Consider the following 17,745-nt stretch of genomic DNA (forward strand, 5'->3'; position numbering starts at 1 on the left):
TTTGTTGACGAATTGGGATTGCTTGCACGTGTAGACTGTTATTGACCATGACTAATAAGTAGGAGTCATGGCTTGTCTACACGTTTTACTGTTCTCCATTTAACGACAACTCTCTATAACGCCATAAAATGCCTATGCCTCTTCAGTGTCGTTAAATAGAGTTTACATTGTATTGGTTAAACTCTTGTTGACAATTGCTGTTTGCAATAGAGAAATTATCTAATATTAGGCCAATGTTAAAAAGCTTAAAATTGCGGAATGTCTTTTTGTACTTTATTAAGCGCCTATAACTATATGTTTGAACATATATATATATATATATATATATATATATATATATATATATATATATATATTAATTAATTATTTTCTGTAACGTCCGTCATATTGGTTGAAACCTTGTTTGTTAACTTCTGTCATTTAAAATATATTTGCCATGGCCACTTCGAAATTTTTTTGATTTTAAATAAAATTTAAATCTGTTTTTATGAATATAAGATATATGGCACTATTTTCTATGAGACAGGACCTAAGACAAGAAGTTCCCATATAATTTAATGTTTGGTTTCTAGAATTTGTTTAAATGATTTATCTAACAATTGTGACGAGATTGCATCATCGGAGTTTGCAGCACTTCCGTCCACCTAGAAAAAATAAGAATAAAGTTTTTAAGTGTTATACATTAAAAAAATGCGTGCGTACAAAGTAGACATGTCAGAAGTACTTCATCTATTTGTATATCTTTATTCACACTATATACGAGCTAATGATAATATAATAAATAAAAAAGCTGCGTTTACTGCACGAGACGTTATGCGACGTTCTAGTATGTAACTACTAAACGAATATATCAACCAATAGCGTGTATCTTCCTCGATCTCCCTTTCTTACTCTCTCTCAATCGGTCTCTCCCTTTTGTTCTACAAAAACGCTGCACCTCTTTGTGAAGTTTCCGTACATACTTCAATAAAATTACAGGCATATTTGTTAGGTCTGAAAGTAGGCCTTATGTCGTATTTTTTTCATTAAAATACAACCAATTTAAACATTTATATTTTTAAAATTAGAAATTACCTTAAAAATCACTACTCACCTATTGTAGGTGAAATGACTATCCGCTCTGAAGAAGTACACATGACTCTTGTACTGCAGCTTGAACACGAAGTCTTTTTCAATTCCGTCGGTAGGCGAGGGGGCGCTTACACTGTACCTAATACAATAATAACTAAATAAATAATTTATTTCATTAGACAAAGGTTTTATGAAATTCGACAGATGGTTGTTACACTTTCACAAATGACAGTTAAAAGTTTTTAAACAACTATTTTTAAACTTTCTATAAAACCAATAGGGGTTTGACATAAGTCTCGACTCTGGACCATTTTCTATGTAAGTTTCATTACACTAATATAGTAACAAAATCTGTATACATACCCTAAAAGCGGCAAGGACGCGAGAGGTGTCTCGTCCTGCCAGCTCTTGTAGAAGAAAAGCGAATAGAGCGCGAACACAACCCATAGCTTCTGCCAGCCGTGCGAGTTTTTGAACTTACGTAGTAAGTATCCGGATAGCTGACTCTGCAGAAATTAAAATATGTAACATAAAATCAAAATAATCTTGTAAATATGGACTCTACATGGTATTAAAGAGGAATAAAGTCTTTGTTTTGTTTATTCACACTTCGTTACATTTATTCAAAACTAATAACATAATACATAAAAATTATAAGGGATGCAATGGCCGGCCTTATCGCTAACCAATAGAACTATGATGGTTCATGTGCACAAAGTGCAAAACCAACCTTATAGAACAAATAATTAAAGAACCTTAATATAACATAATACAAAAAATATTAATAAAACAATCTAAAAAGGTAATTTCATAAAAAAAGGTAAATACAAGAATTACAAGTCACGACAAAAAGTAATAAAATGCTTTGAACTTACTCTAAGTGCGAGGTGGAGATGGTCCCTGGTAAGCGAAGTAGCTCGATGCCAGCAAACGAAACTGAGCGCGTTCGACGTTGACACGTTCGTATTTACGTCCGTATTCTCTGTGTGGGTATACAATAATTACTATGACGAATTATTTATTATATTATGCATTTTATTCTAGTTCTTCGGAGGATTATGCTGTGCTTTCTTCCTTTCAAAACAATATTTTATTCAAGTTAATCCCAATTATGATTGGCATTTCCATTCTATGGTCAGAGAAAAACCAAAGACCTCTTTATAAAATCGTAATAAGTCCTTTAATATTATAAAATAAATCCTCATGTTCTGTACAATAACACTTGATTAGATTGTCTATTTAAATAATTACAAAAATGTCCACACCACGATAAGCTATTAAAATATGGCCAACAGAATTGATATCACGCTTTGAGAAAACTTTCAAGGTTTGACAACATAAATATTAATTAAAAATTAAATCCTAAAAAATACCTGTGTCATTATCAATGTGTGTGAGTTGCGTATCGATCAGCGTGCGTAAATCCTGCGCAGCATCAATACTATCGGAAAGCGATTCCCACCAACCCGCGTATTCCACGTCATTGCTCATACTAATCAAAACTGTGGCCTCTTCGTCTGAAATATTTTAATTGATTATAAATGAATAAAATTAATATCGTGGAAGTCGGCTTACAATTATCGGCTACATGTCTGAAATTGCTCCTGATGTTTATAGGTAATATTTCTTTTTAAATGTTTACATCAGTTGCATATTATTATTATTTATAGGCATTATTTAATAACAATGGATTCGGTTCAGTTCAAGTACTAACACTAAAATATATGTTAGAGAATGCTCGGTCAGGGAATGCTCGGATTATCAGGAAATGTTATGATCAAGTCAATTGACCGTTGATTTTTATTGTTGCTTTGGTTAATCATTAAAATTCTATTACTTTTAATTATCACAATTTATATGGATTCTATTTTTTTAGTTATTATTTAATTGTTTACTTTTTAGAATCATTACTTAACGAATAAAACTACGAATATTGTGACGACCAATCAGAGCAGAGCAATGCTTTGAGTTAGGTCGAGGCGCCATCTTGAATTTTGACAGGGCATTTAGAGAACGTAGGATACTTGTGTTGATGAGACGTTGGACCGAGTTGGGTAGATTGTGATTAAAAGTGAGATTGAACTTGAACCCACTGTTCGTTATTATTTAAACTATTGTAATTGAAGTTTTAAAAGAAATCAATCTAAATTAAATATTGTACATTAATTATTCTTGTCTTTTGCGCTAGCCACAAGTCGACCACTAATCCCGCTAATGACGATATTTCTCCGACAAATAATAAAAATAGATATAGAACTAAATACATTGAAATCAAGTCATTAGATGTGTGTTGAAATCCCTATTGAAATTGCGTTAGCTTGCTGAACAAACTTACCAACTACGTTGATGGAGTGCGGTAGATCGCTAGGTTCCAGTCTCAGCCGGTGCAGAGGAAGAACACTATGCGCACGGAAGTGTCCGCTTGAAGACTTTGATGCTATTAGAAGTAAGTCGCTGAACTGAAAACATGTTTAAATATTTACAGATTCGCTGCCTGTTATATAGCAATTCATAATAGACTTTCAGAATTATGATAGAGGATAAACTTGCTAAAGTCGACGCATTTTAAACTGAGTCGTCGGCAATAAATGTCACTGACAGTAGAAACATGCACGCAATGCATCCCGTCATCGCATATATGAGGGGTCGATTCGTCTAAGTATTGTAAGAGATCAAGAACTACCTCTGGTAATTAACCTAAAGGACGATACGGATGAGAAATTTTGAAGAACTAAGAAATATAAAGATAAAAAAGGCCTTTTTCCGGGCCACATTACGATTATACAGTTTCTCTATGTCTCTATTACGTCGAAACAAACATTTTATCTTACAAATTAAAAACTTTTATTTTCAGATAGCGAAAAATTATTCCTATTAATAATTTAGCATATCGATCGTACCTATGCCGTTATCGATATGCACCTCTTACACCTTTTTATAAGACCTGTAAGTGCGAGCGAGACAAACAGATAAATATGATTTATGACACGAAGAAGAAATACGGCGACTTTAGTAAGAAAAAGGTATCTTTAAATAAAAATATCTACCGTTTGTATACAGAAGACGGAATATATATTGTAAGTTATAAACAATCATTGTAACAAAGCCAAAAATTTGATTTCGTATTTTTGTTAAAAGATACTTTGACTAGTTTTAGGCCGATATTGACAAGTATAATTTTAGAAACAAAAGGCGTAAAATTGTCTTTTGTAAATTAATTTTCTTTGAACATTCGTACCCATAATTGTACTCACCAAAAACAGCATCCTTTGTTGAAGACCTTTTGACGAGTGCTTGTAGACGCATCCGAGTCGTACGAACTCGCGTTCCGCTACGAGTAACTTGTCATAGCCTGTAAATAATAAACATTCGTAGTTAATGCTACACCCTCCCTCGCAAGGGGGGTGTTTTTCCCTGTTCGGGGCGTATGCCCCCTTCAGGTGGTGTGTTTGTTCGCGCCCTGCTGATACAGGGCGGTACGGGGGCGGACATATAGCCCTTGATGAGGGCTGCGGCGCGCGGGGAGACTCGGTCTCTACCCGCTGCGCGCAGCCGATGGGAGTGAATAATAATTAAAGATAGAAGATATATCGAAATTTCATGGTGAGTGGTATTGCCATTGACAAAAATTAAAAATAAATTCACTACCGATGGCACAATTTAAATAAATCAATAATTTTATATCATAAAATAACAGATTACCTTACCGAATACAGATTAATAATTAGTACATAATTAAAAAGTTGGATTTATAATTTTTGCAACGCCTTATCTGTTATTTATAGACCGTATTTTAGAACATCACTCAGACTTCTAGGTTCAAGAGCCGTCACATATTTTCTGTATGAAATTGGACATATTAGACGAGATTGTCACTTAAGATATCAAATTATTTTTTTTAATGGAAATTGCGCCATCTATACTTAGCATTAGGTGACTTGCCACATATCAACGACATCTGTTTTTAGCTTTTATAAAATCCCAAGAAACAGTGCCAGCAATATTGAATTCTGGAATAAGATCGATAAGAGTACCGGCACTTGCGGGAGTCTTACCAACAATATCCCTCTGCAGCTGACAAAGCGTGGCATGGTTTTCGACGTGTCTCAGCTGGGTGAGTGCAAGACTCGCAGCTTTGCTTGCCAACTCGTGCGCAGAGAGGGCTTGCTGCCCGCACGTTGCTGACCATAATTCTGTCAAATTTCATCAGAACAAATCACAATATTATAGAACACGATTGTATTAAACGTTTTACAGAATTAATTATCTGTATTGTTAAACACAATATTTTTGAGTACTTAACATATTTCTCTTTTATCCTTTTTAAATTTTGTTTTAATGTTACAATAAAGTAGTTTTATCGAGGTTTCAGACGCCTAAAGAGAACTAAACCTTTTGAGTTAATAAACCTAGTGTAGTGAATATAAGTGCAAGTGTGGTATCTCGGATACATGAACATAGTGTCAAAACATTATATAGAACACTAAGACTTAATGAACATTACCTTAGTTTAAGTTATTTATTGGTATTGTAAAAAAATAAGTAAACATAATATTACTTATTAGCCATAATTATTGTATATGATAGATTGTAATTGATGTAAAGCCGCACTCATTTTTGTGAACTTTATTGCAAAAAATATCGATGTTATAGAACTGCAATTTAAAAAAAAGCTCCTCTATTAGATAAATAATTCTCACACTTATTGGGTCTGACATAGGATTGATTTAAGTCCATTCTAAAGCGTCAATCAAACTTAAATATAGTTTCGAGTCTGTCAAATTTTTTTTCTGTATGAAGTTTGACATATTTGACAGTGCTCAAGGCGAGTAGTGACTTTATATACGAATTATAATGTGGACCTTAGTTATCATTTATTCATAAAACGATTATTTTTACTAACTTATATGAATAACCTATGGGTTATTAATCGAGTTATGACTCGGTATGGCATTTTGGAGTTCAGCAAAGTCATTTAACTGTCAACGCCCATATAACTACTATAAATATAAATGTGTCATACCATGTGTCAACGTGCAATAATGCAGCAGTCTGTGCAAGGGGCGCAGCAGGAGACAAGCAAGTGGCAGCGGTGAAGAGAGATCGAAGGCAGTTGCTTCACGAGACGCCGCCCCTCCGCGACGTCTAGCACTTTCGACTAACGCCACTAAAGTGCCCGCTTGCTCCGTATACTCTGCGTACGCCTAAAAATTGTACGTTATAACTTTAAATAATTTATAATCTCTACCAAAGCAATGCCTCAATTATGAGGATGGGTCAAAATTAAATAATTTAATTATTAATTCCATCTTAGACAAAAAACTATACTACAAGCTTTTATACAACATTGTGTATAAAGAAATATAATTAGTGTAATATAGTTTATACTAAAATTACTCACATCATAGGTGTTAGACAAGTAGTCAAAGAGTAAATCTGCTATTTTTCTATACTCCGGTTCGTCGACATCTGAAAAACCAAAAATACATTGAAAATATCTTGTTGTTTTAAATATTACCAATTAGATTAAGTCCTAACTGATTAGAAGAAATCCGTAAAAAATATTTAGAAACACTGGAAATTAAAATAAAAACTTTTGGTTAATTATCTTGCAAGGATTTCTACTCTCTTGATGTAGCTTAATTGAAAAGAAAAAACTCTCTTGAACTCTTGGAAGACCCGTTTTCAGTATTAGGGGCATGATACAAAAGTAAAAGTCATAAAAGCTTACCATGCCTGTTATTTGAGGTGACCAGAGCCCTATCAAGTCTCGCCAGTAGAGCACCCGCGGGCAAAGCAAGAGGCTCTAGGGCAAGACAGGCCTTCGCTAGTGCCGCTGCCTCGGCACCCGAAGACGCCGTGCGACCAATAGACCCTACGCGTTTTGACCATGTCTGAAAAGTATTTCTAGATATAAAAATAGATATGGATGGACTTTTTAGTTTAGTGGTTGCCGAAAATGGAGTTTATCGGGATCCTTAAAATTGCAGAGGCCTTAAAGCCCATCAAAATATATTTAATGTAAAGCATATACATGTTTGCAACATTTAATCTACTCGACAATTAAAGGTAACCTCAGAGTAGTAATAGTATGTACATAAGTGTTACTTTCGTATAGGAAAAAACATTAATAGGGTAGAATAAATAGCCATTTTAAAAATAATTGATTCAATGTTTAAACGACTACAATATATAAAGAGTTACATCAAACAAAAAGTCACAAAGCGCACTGGCGCATTCACTTCTTATAGGTACTGCGTGCACGCACACATACGCGCAGAACGAGCAAGACCATCAGGACTTATATTTCGTTTCACGTACGTAAAATAAATTTACGAGCTGCAACCAAAAGTACTAAACTAAAACACTTACAACAGTAAGAAGTTCCAAGTCCCGCTTGTAGGTGCGTTCCGTCATCAGTAGTTCCTTGGCGACGTAGTACGTGACGTCACCGGCCTTACGCTTACACGTCATATCACCTAGCGTCATACGCGACGATAAGCTGGAAAAGACAGTAAAAACATTGCATAAAGCAAAATCTGTTAAGAAAATGGTTAATTAAAGGATTAAATCTGGATCTTAAAAATGAACTTTTTCCAAAACAAAGAAGTAATAAATTACCTATTATTATTCCGCCTATTCAGTGTGTCGCCCGCGTCGCTCTCGCCTCCACTCAACACGTCCATACTCGTGGACTCCGAAACTACGTTGACTGAAATACATATATAAATATGTAATCCCTTTTTGGACCATTATATTACGTCCAAATAAATTAAATTGTGTTCGTGAAAGATTTATTGATATCACTCATTTATTAACATTAATATCAAGTTTTACTTATTAATGTGTAAGATTGGGATTGTTTATTATTTGCTTAAAACTAGAGAATTAAAATAATTTAGACTTACCATGTACGTTCCCATTGATTGCGTCAACAACGTCCCTGTGGTTAATAATATCGCTATCTCTGTCATTCTCATTGTTATTGTTTTGTCTCCCTCTAGCCACGCAGCCATTTAAGGTCCGCCTCTCCAGTGGTGTGGAGGCGTGTAACGGCGGTCCAGAGGGAATTAAATCCGCGCTTGGTGACATACAGAGACTGGCCGATGATATCGTGTGGTCCTCTGGCGATAGTTCGTCTGAATATAAATGAAAATATTCATTATTTAATAGTTGTTAATAATGCGATATGAATTATAAATTAAAGGCTAAATTTATTGGAAAAAAAGGAGTAGAAACGAAAAATAAAATGTCTTGAAGAAGTATTAATCAAACTAGGCGTATATGGTTTGCAATGCATAGCAAGGTCATATATTATTTTGAAAAATTAATGAGTAATTGTAGTATGATATGAACTCTTAAAGCATTAAAGTTTATATTATAAATTAAATATTTATGCAAAAAAAATAGGTCTCTGTAAGGAAAAAATATATTAAAATCATAAAATTAAAACATGCATTAAACCTGTAAAAACAAAATACAAAATAACAAAAACCTGTAAATAGTAACAACAAAATGCAAAGGAATACACATACGAAATGTACAAATGACTTACATAACATCCCAGCGGCATACGTCGAGGTAAAACTCAATTAAAAAAACGATTCATTAAATTTTAATTTATTGTTTAACTATCCCCGACCCTGAGGGTAGTGTATTGCAGGGGTACCGTACACTTACATATAAATTCAAAAAAACCGAAATATAACTATACAATATCATACCGATCCCTCAAAAAACGATAAACTAATGAATAAAATATTAACATTATAGTCTATACGGATTGTACAATCTCCATCGAAAAGTCGAAATACATAATACTATTCGATTTATTGATGAAAGTTATTGCACTAGCTACCATATTCATTGGCATGACTCGCGCGCCGCATACTTTTACTTTTCATATGATAAATCATTAAATACAAACTATTATATAAAATACCTTCGCTTTCAGTGCATTAAATCAATGTCAAATAAGACAAAGGCGTTAAAATGTATGTCAAGAAAAGATATTATAACAAATTAAATATTTTTGTGTCAACAAACATTCTACACACATTCCATTACAACATTACCCTTTTATAACACGAAGTAATGTATGAATAAATGTGACAAGTGCGGCGCGCCCTAATCCTTTAAATTGCTTCGGACACTTAACGACTTATAATTGAACACTACACGGTCAATGTGAGCCACAACATAGACTTCTGTGCAAAATTAAACTTACAAAAAAGTGCCAATTTATTCAATTACAGGATTTATGGAACAAGTCTTAAAAAGCCCACAATTAACCGCGAGTTTAAAGATCACAAGAATTAACATTATTAAATAATAGAAAATTTTATCTACTATAACCACATCACATTTCCAATTTCTAATTCATAACAATTTGTACCTGAGGCGAGTTTTAGACCACAGAACGTCAAAAAAAACAAAATTCCGATAATTTATCAGTATCAGCTTTTGTAAGCCACGCAAAAAGTACGAACAAATTTTAATACAGTTGAGACAGTTTCTGGGTATATATTAACTTAATTCTCATTGGTAACTTTATAACCCAAAACTCGTCTCAGAAAAAACATATATCTAAAAGAAAAAAACTTACATTAAAACGTACATCCTCTAACTAGTTCTCGATAGCATACAGCACACCATGCCAACCTAAATTGCCTTCATCTAACTACAAATTTCACGTCTATAAGGTACACAATAGCCTGAGGATTAATTTATAGGGATATATTATTAACGGCATGGCATAGCGTGCAAACTATTCACTTTGTAGCAGTATTATTTTCGACTTCGTCGCATTCCACGCCTTCAAAGTCGTGAAACGCTAAAGTATTTGTTGGGCCTTATATATAAAGAATAAACGAACAAAACGCTCATACTTTGTTCTACTAGATACAAAATGCGGTACCAGTGGCGCTAAAAACTTTCAGGACTGAATCTCAGATTTCTGTATTTGTTCCGTGATCATTTCTGGCACGTGAGTGATCAACCTTCTACGCTTGACAGACGCCGTCGACTTTATGTGTCTAAGGCGTGCCGGTTTCCGATGTTTTCCTTCACAAAACGAGTGAGTGTTACGCGCACGCTGAACACTAGGCCAACACTACTCAACACACAACATAGACATGAGCGTACCAGTACCTATTTTCCTTCTATTTAAAATACAAGTATTAGGACTCAAAACATTTTTAGTACACATAGCAACAAATATATTTTACCATGTGTTTAAAATAACGTCGTAAATGTAATTCAGCATTTCGCATACCGTTTCGAAAACATTTGAATCAAGAGCAATAATATACTACTTTTACGTTAAATGTTTTACCAATTAAATGAGAAGACAAAATAATACTGCTAAAAGGCGTAATAGTAACTGTAGACTTTTAAATACAGAAGGGATTTGTAAACATCACATACGATTCAAAAAACAATAATCTCGCCCTTATTATAAAGCGTTTGTTATCAGTTCCATATGTTATTATAGGATAATTGTATGGATTGATTCTAACACTGTTCTCATTTGTCGGAGACAATGTGTAAACTTTAAATATTTTTTTCTAATTACCATAAAATAGCAAAAAAAGGTTCAATTTGAAGAGCAATTTTTGAAAAATAGAATGAAAATATGGAGGCTATCGAGATGCTACCTGCAATTTTGTAATGTATACGATATTCAAGTACATGATTATGATAAGGTATATAATGGTATGCAAAATACTTTAGGCTTTCAAAGTACACATTGTCTCAACAAATGCGATTATCAGCGACTACAACTATACGATTAATTGTTTATAATGCATTACGACTTCTCTAATTGTTCACATTACCTAAATACTTTATTAGTAAATGGGAGGTGTAGGGGTAGCGTGAATTTCCTAATAAAATTCTTAAACTATATATACTTCCTTAATGTTACTTTCGTTAAATTTTAATGACTGGAAAAGCGCAAATTTACTGCATAATTGCTTCATTTGTTTCGCCATACAAATAACGAATGAACGTCTTAATGGCGCTTGTGCTATATTCATTCAAGTCGCGTATATGTCTTGACGTGATCACGTGATATTGAACGTCAAAGTTGAATAAGAAACACAACATTATACAAAGAAATCGTTAAAGTATCTTATTTAAATAATATTATCGTTATACGAAATAATTTTTAATATGACTAGATTAAACCATAATCACTACATGTATATATACTATTAGAATAAAATCGCGTTCTGATAACATCGAAATAATATGGTTCGATGATTAGGTGAGCCCAGTGTAAGTGTAAGTTTATATTGAATTAAACAATTGACATTAGTCCAAAACCTTTAAATGTTGTAATTGTTCCATTAACGGTAAACATTCCATTAGCGTGAGACATTGCATGTCGCACTAACAAACGAAATAAGACCAGCGGTAAGACTGAAGATACCTAACGAGACGATAAAATTACTAAACTTCCCGCTTAGATTACTTATTTGTTATAGTTTTAAGTTCAGTTATATAGCGAATATTTGAGCAGTCATTGGCACATCGTTCATATAACATATAAATTATTATTAAGGGTATTGCTGTAGGTATTGTGCTGTTTTCATAATTATCAAAATGATTTGAGCACTATAATTACGAAACAGAATCTGTGCGCCTTAACCAAATTGAATCACAGCCTCGAAATCTAAGTATTAGGTTAAAATAATATCAAAAGTCGGATTAACTCGCGAAATATTTGGCACTATGTATTAGTCTTATACCGTGGGTACGTAACGATTTTACTGGACAAGTATAAAAAACCATTGGCACAATAAAATACAATTATTCCCACAATACTTTCATACCACGATCGATTCACATACACCTACCACTAAAATTATTAAGCTAGGTAAAGGTACCGTAAATTAGTTCATGAATCGATTTACTCGGGATTAACGCTAGTATTTACTAAATATCAAAGTCACAATGTAAATGGTAAATATTAATAACAAGTGAAGTAGAATTGAATTACTAAAAGTAAAGGTTTATACAAGGCCGAAGTACCGAATAATGGATTTACACTCAATAGGGAGTCTAAAAACGCGTTTAATCGCGCTCATCGTCCGAGCAAAGAGGAGGCGGTAAAGTAGACACATCGAATTTCTGCTCGGGGCTGTCGCTAGAAGCCTGCGAGTCCACGTAGTGACTGGAATAGAACCGTTCTACGTTGTTCAAGCTAAAGCGTTGATCAAGATCTCTAGTAAAGCGCTGTTGACTAACTTCACTTTCTATGTCATGCTCAAATTGCGGATAGCATTCTTGCGTTTGAAACATATCTTCCTCGTCATACCGATCTGGATAGGGACTGCCTCTATATGCCTCGAATTCGTCTTTATCGTGAGGTAGCTCTGAATCAGAGAAAGCGACAGATTCGCCGCGCTCAAATAAGTAGCTAGTAGATTTCGTCATCTTTGGAGCCCGTTTAATAGTATCTACAGGATATGCGTAATCATCAGAATCGTCCCTGTCACTTTGTTCCTCATAATATTTAGACCTCATCTGGTGCTGGCCAGAAGATTCACCAAGAGATTTATCCTCAGATCGATACCCACCAGCTGACTTTACCCTTTTTAATGAGGATTGACGGCTGCTCTTATTAGAATATGAAGTCCTGGGAGGACTATCCTCAGATACAAACGGTGGCTCTTGAGAATCGAGATATGGGTGACGTAGTCGTCCCAATCTATCGAACCTTGGGAAACCCATTTCATCTTCGTCAGCAGAAGAGCCAAATCCTTGAAACTGTACTGGCGCGATCGGAATAGGAAAGTTTTGCTGATCATATGAGACATTTTTATAAATAGTATACTCATGTTGATCTTCATCTTCGGAGTAGCTTACTTCTTGAACATCATAATTTTGGGAATCCGCTTTTGACAGCTCCGAGGAACCAGATTCGACTTCTGGTACATAGCTGTCTGAGCACTCGGAGCTCTCCATCCTTCGTAATGTGTCTTCAACGACTAAATATGTACCTTTTAGTTTATCACTTTCAGAGGAACATGGACTTTTAGTTGAATCTTCTTCTAAAACATCTTGTATTTTTTCTTGCCTCCTACGGGTATTGGTAACTTGCTTCTTTCGCCTAAAGGTTTTCATTCGCTCGCGTGGATCCCGAATAACATCTAAAGAACTGTCAGTATCATTTCCACTTGGAGGGCTTTTTAAAGAAATATTTCTTACAAGCAAAGATTTTTTAACTGGTGCTTTAATTGGTTGAATTGGTGGTGATTCTGAACTAAGGCTACTCGAATAGTAAGGAGAACATCTCGACAAAGGAGTTTTTCCAGATCGTTCAATAGACTTCTTCTCTTGAAAGTCTCTATGTATGGGTGGCAACTCTGGAACTGCTATAACAGGTAAATCTGCAGTCCCAAGGTAATGTTCATGAAATGACCAACTTTTAGGTTTACTACGATATTGTTGAGAACTTTTGTACTCCTTTATTTGATTTTTCGAAAGTGTTTTATCGTCGTAACTAGCATGTTTAGACAGAGGTTTATAATCAGATCTGGTGAATTGACCACTTGTTTCTTCCCGAATTATATTCGAAAACTCTTGACTTTGATATCGTTCGGTGTGTTTGTCTTCTTGGCTATACAATTGCGAGGGCATATCAATATCAATTTCAGATTGCTGACCATAATACGGCTTAAAATCACTATCTTCACTTTGACATCTAAGCGTGGGCTTTATAAATCTATTTGCTTGTTCTTCATAGCTAAGGCTTTTGGGGGGAGCTTTAAGGAATCGCGTTTGAGATAGGTCATAAGAAGAGGGATAGCCTTTTAATCTTTGATCAAATTTAAATATTCCATTTGTGTGCTTTTGGAGGCTACTTAAAGAGCTGGAGCTGGATTTGTCAGATCTGTCACTATAACTTACAGACGAAAATTTATCTGGTTTTGCAGAATTAGCTGCTAATCTGTCCATAGAGTGCTGCGATATTTCTTCAACATTCGCGTCACCTTCTTTTATTGGGGATTGCTTATCATCGTCTTCTATTTCGAACTCAAAATCCTCCTCAATGCTGGGTTCTTTAATAATTATCGTTTCGTGTTTGATATAATCTGATGTTTCTTGACCAGGCTGATCTTCCATAGCTGTAGCAACTAGTGTATGACTTGTACTTGCTGACCAATCCGATATAGACTGAGCAAGAGTTAATGTACTATCGCTTTTAGTGCCTGAACTATCCATGCACTTTTTTGAAATCGTAGTTTCAGAACTACATAGTTTATCATATTTGATATTATTCTCAGAACTCTTTTCTAGGCTGCTACTTTTAGAGCTGATTTCAGTTTGTGATCCAATTTTCGGCTGTTGTTCAAGTTTTTTACTAACATGCGAAGATGAAAAAGATTTCGGAGTAGTATTGTCCGATTTTTCACTCTTCGGTATCGATACAGCTGAAATACTCTCAGACGCAGAGAGGTTCGCATATTGCCGAACAGTGTTTGTGCCGGTAGACCATTCTGAAATGCTTAAACAAATTGAAGTGTCTTCAGAATGGGAGCTATGCGTACATTTTTTTTGAGGGAGCCCAATTTTAACAGTACCATCCAAATCAGTGCCAAAAGAACTCGTCTCCTCTTCAGAATGACTGCTGTGGCTACAACGTTTACAAGTCCCTGTACCACTAATACTAAGTTTAGCAATTGCACGAACTGTTTCATCAGCATTTGTTTGGGACAATAAATCATCTATTGAAGTGTCTGAATTGTTAGATCCACAAGATACTTTGTGTCCACTAAATTGAGAAAATCCTTTATCGAAATCTGGCGATAGACTTTTACTATCAGCTCCAAAAACATCATCAGTGTAAGCATGATCATCATCATAAACGGGACTATGATTAGTTGGAGATTTTTGTGGTTGGCTCATAATTACTTTATCTTCAATGTTACTTTTGTTATTGAACGATTTATGATCTGCAGTAGTACAACAGGATCCTACGTCACCCATAAAACATGAAGCTTTAGTTATAGTTGAACTTAAACAGGATTTATCATAACTAGGAATAGTGCCTTTATTAACAGATACCACTTCAACTTGTTGGTCAAGAGGATCAACCATGTAACCAGATTTATCGTAAGGAATAATTTGGGGTTTTTTCGGATCATCAGATATTGGCTCGGGAGATTTTTCGGACTTTGATTCTTGAACATCCCTTTCTAGTTCTTCGTCGTTATTCAGAGTGTCACTATCATCATCCGAACCTAAATGAGCTTTGGAACTCTCGGACTGAATTGTCACTTTAGTGGCTTGTTCTGGTTCATTACTCATATAGTAAACCTGTACTTTATCAACAATGGGAGTTTTTAAAACTCCCTCACTGGAAGGAAGTGAAGGTACTTCATCAATATCACTAGATTTTTGACGAGACACTTCAGATGACTCGTTTCTTTTTGGAACTTGAGGTGGTAATTCCGGTAAAGGCCAATCTTCTGACTCTTGACTTTCACTGGCTGATGACTGTTTAGACGGCTGAAAGAGGCTTGACGCTCCTTTTACGTTTCCATCGCCTGATTTTGCTTGTAAGTGCGACTCATCGCCCTTTCTAATCTTCTTTTCGGTGTCTTTCTTTGATTCTGAATACATTTCACTTATTTTTGTTTGGTCGATAGGAATGTCTGGCATCTCAGCCGAAGTTCTTCTATCAGTATCAGATATATATGCAACATTTGCATTACTTGGAGGATCAGAACTGAGACTAGCTTGATGGTCACTTGAATTCAGTGATTCTTCATTAATACTCTCTGATCTCGAACATGCTTTGGTAGAATCCTCATCAGCGCTGGTTTTTTCTGATGCTGTGCTACGTTCTGATATACGAGATAAGGTCCGTCCAAAATTCTGACCATAACCTATAACGACATCGGAAGCAGTTGATGAAGTTGATGGATAAAGAAAATTAACGGGGAAATCGTTAAGATCATCTGTAAACTCTGCATCTGTAGAGTCTTTTGAAGTATTAGCTGAAAGTGGTGGATTCTTTGAAAATGATTGAAAATCATCAATCATTCTTTGATTTCCATAGTCAAAAACGTCTTTTGTAATATTCAGACTTTCATATCCTTCATGATCTTGTGGAATCCAAGCTTCTTCAATACTAGTACTATTTTCACTTCCCGAAGCACCGAAGAACGGCCGCCATGTTGGTTTTAACTCTTCGCCCCGCCGATAAGCTTCTCCCAATGAACCTGATGTTGATTCAGTCGTTTCGAATGATCCTCTAGATTCAACGCTAAGTGAACCCCTAGAATCCATACTCGATTTAGAAGAACTCTTTTGCTCGTCAAGACGACATTTACGACGTGACGATGAATCATCAACACTAAGAGATCCTTTAGATGGGGTTGTTGTTGTCGTATCTATACTAGACTTGGAAGAACTTTTTTGATCTGTATCTTTTAATGCCCTCTTTTTCATTAATTCACGTTCAAATGATGATGTTATAACATTTCCGTCGTCATCAAAATCTATTGTGGTATTCTGATCTTCTTGTGAAATAGTAATAGCAATTTTTGTTTTCTTGACAGTTCTTTCTAATTCCTTTTTTATTTCAGATTCTTTTGATGTAGCAGATTGACTAGATTCGGATTCTTCAATTACACATTTACCAATTTTATCCAAAGCACTTTTTCTAACACTTGGTCGTGTTAATTGTTCAACGGTTTTATCTAAACTCTCAGAACTAGATTCAGAGTCTGAAGGTCCTTTTTGAGAATCAACCGGTCCTTGTTTTTCTAAGGTAGGGGTCGGTGACTTTCTAGTTCCGAATTTTGATGGACTGCGAGGACTTTCAATACGTCCTAATTCTGGTATTGGTGATGGCGACTTAGAATGTTCGCTAGAAAATGTATGTTGAGATAACAAATGCTCTTCACCATATTCCATAGCTTGTTTAAGTTCTTCTAAGCACTCACGGTCTTTCTTATTTAACTTTTCAATATCTTGAGATATACCTAACGGCCGTGCTATCGAACAACTGACACTCGATTCATCATCAATTGAACTACCTTTAATATTTGCACTAGATGGACTTAAATCTTTTTCTATACTAGTCCACGACGTTGACTCAGAACTTCGGGATCGTTCCGCGCTTAACTTTAACAATTCACTTCGTTTGGATTTGGCAGTTAATAAAGTTCTTTGTTCATTTTTCTGCTCGGTAGGCGATACATCATTTGTACTACCAGAACTACCTGTTTGTTCACCAGACTCCGATTTCTGTACAGATTTCGATGTACTAGAATCTATGAACGGAATATTTTCAACAGTAGGACTATTTTCCTGGGGTGGAGTAACAATTATTTTATTTTTGTTTTTGAATTTAAGAGATAAGTCATCTCTACCAGACCGCAGTTTTGATTTAAGCAACCGTTCTGTGTCATTATCTGGAATTTGGGACATAGTTTCATGTTTTAAAAATTCAATCAAGCTCGCAGATGATTCCTCAAAAGTACTTTGAGGTTCTAAGCCTTTCTTACTTATATCTGACAATGGCACATCGGTCTCAGTAGTGTTATCGTCATAGTCAACAGTCATCCACGAGCCCGTATCATCACTTCTGCCACGATACAGTTTTGATTTCTTGTCCTTTATTGTTTGATCTTGATCCGAAGAACTATCTGCATCAAT

The 17,745-nt window shown here is 35.0% G+C and overlaps 1 protein-coding gene across 4 annotated transcripts in view; it reads right to left on the minus strand.

Annotated features, from left to right (window-relative positions):
- Window positions 1-364: 364 nt before the first annotated feature.
- The window catches only part of LOC123708466 (FERM, ARHGEF and pleckstrin domain-containing protein 2), a 58,057-nt gene continuing 40,676 nt past the window's right edge, over window positions 365-17,745 (minus strand). For 2 of the 4 annotated variants that reach the window (XM_045659184.1, XM_045659183.1), the window contains 14 exons: window positions 7,980-8,210; window positions 7,693-7,783; window positions 7,444-7,573; window positions 6,803-6,965; window positions 6,473-6,540; window positions 6,095-6,275; window positions 5,127-5,264; window positions 4,326-4,423; window positions 3,407-3,530; window positions 2,445-2,588; window positions 1,947-2,053; window positions 1,435-1,577; window positions 1,094-1,210; window positions 365-644 (listed from right to left, as the gene is read on the minus strand). In XM_045659184.1, coding sequence (XP_045515140.1) covers window positions 593-644; window positions 1,094-1,210; window positions 1,435-1,577; window positions 1,947-2,053; window positions 2,445-2,588; window positions 3,407-3,530; window positions 4,326-4,423; window positions 5,127-5,264; window positions 6,095-6,275; window positions 6,473-6,540; window positions 6,803-6,965; window positions 7,444-7,573; window positions 7,693-7,783; window positions 7,980-8,210 — 1,787 coding nt within the window. In that variant the 3' untranslated portion in view covers window positions 365-592. Of the gene's footprint in view, window positions 645-1,093; window positions 1,211-1,434; window positions 1,578-1,946; window positions 2,054-2,444; window positions 2,589-3,406; window positions 3,531-4,325; window positions 4,424-5,126; window positions 5,265-6,094; window positions 6,276-6,472; window positions 6,541-6,802; window positions 6,966-7,443; window positions 7,574-7,692; window positions 7,784-7,979; window positions 8,211-17,745 lie in introns of those variants that run through there. The other 2 variants (XR_006753608.1, XR_006753607.1) reach the window with 1 other exon arrangement.

The sequence above is a fragment of the Pieris brassicae genome, chromosome 4 (assembly GCF_905147105.1).
Source record: "Pieris brassicae chromosome 4, ilPieBrab1.1, whole genome shotgun sequence".
Lineage (NCBI taxonomy): Eukaryota > Metazoa > Arthropoda > Insecta > Lepidoptera > Pieridae > Pieris > Pieris brassicae.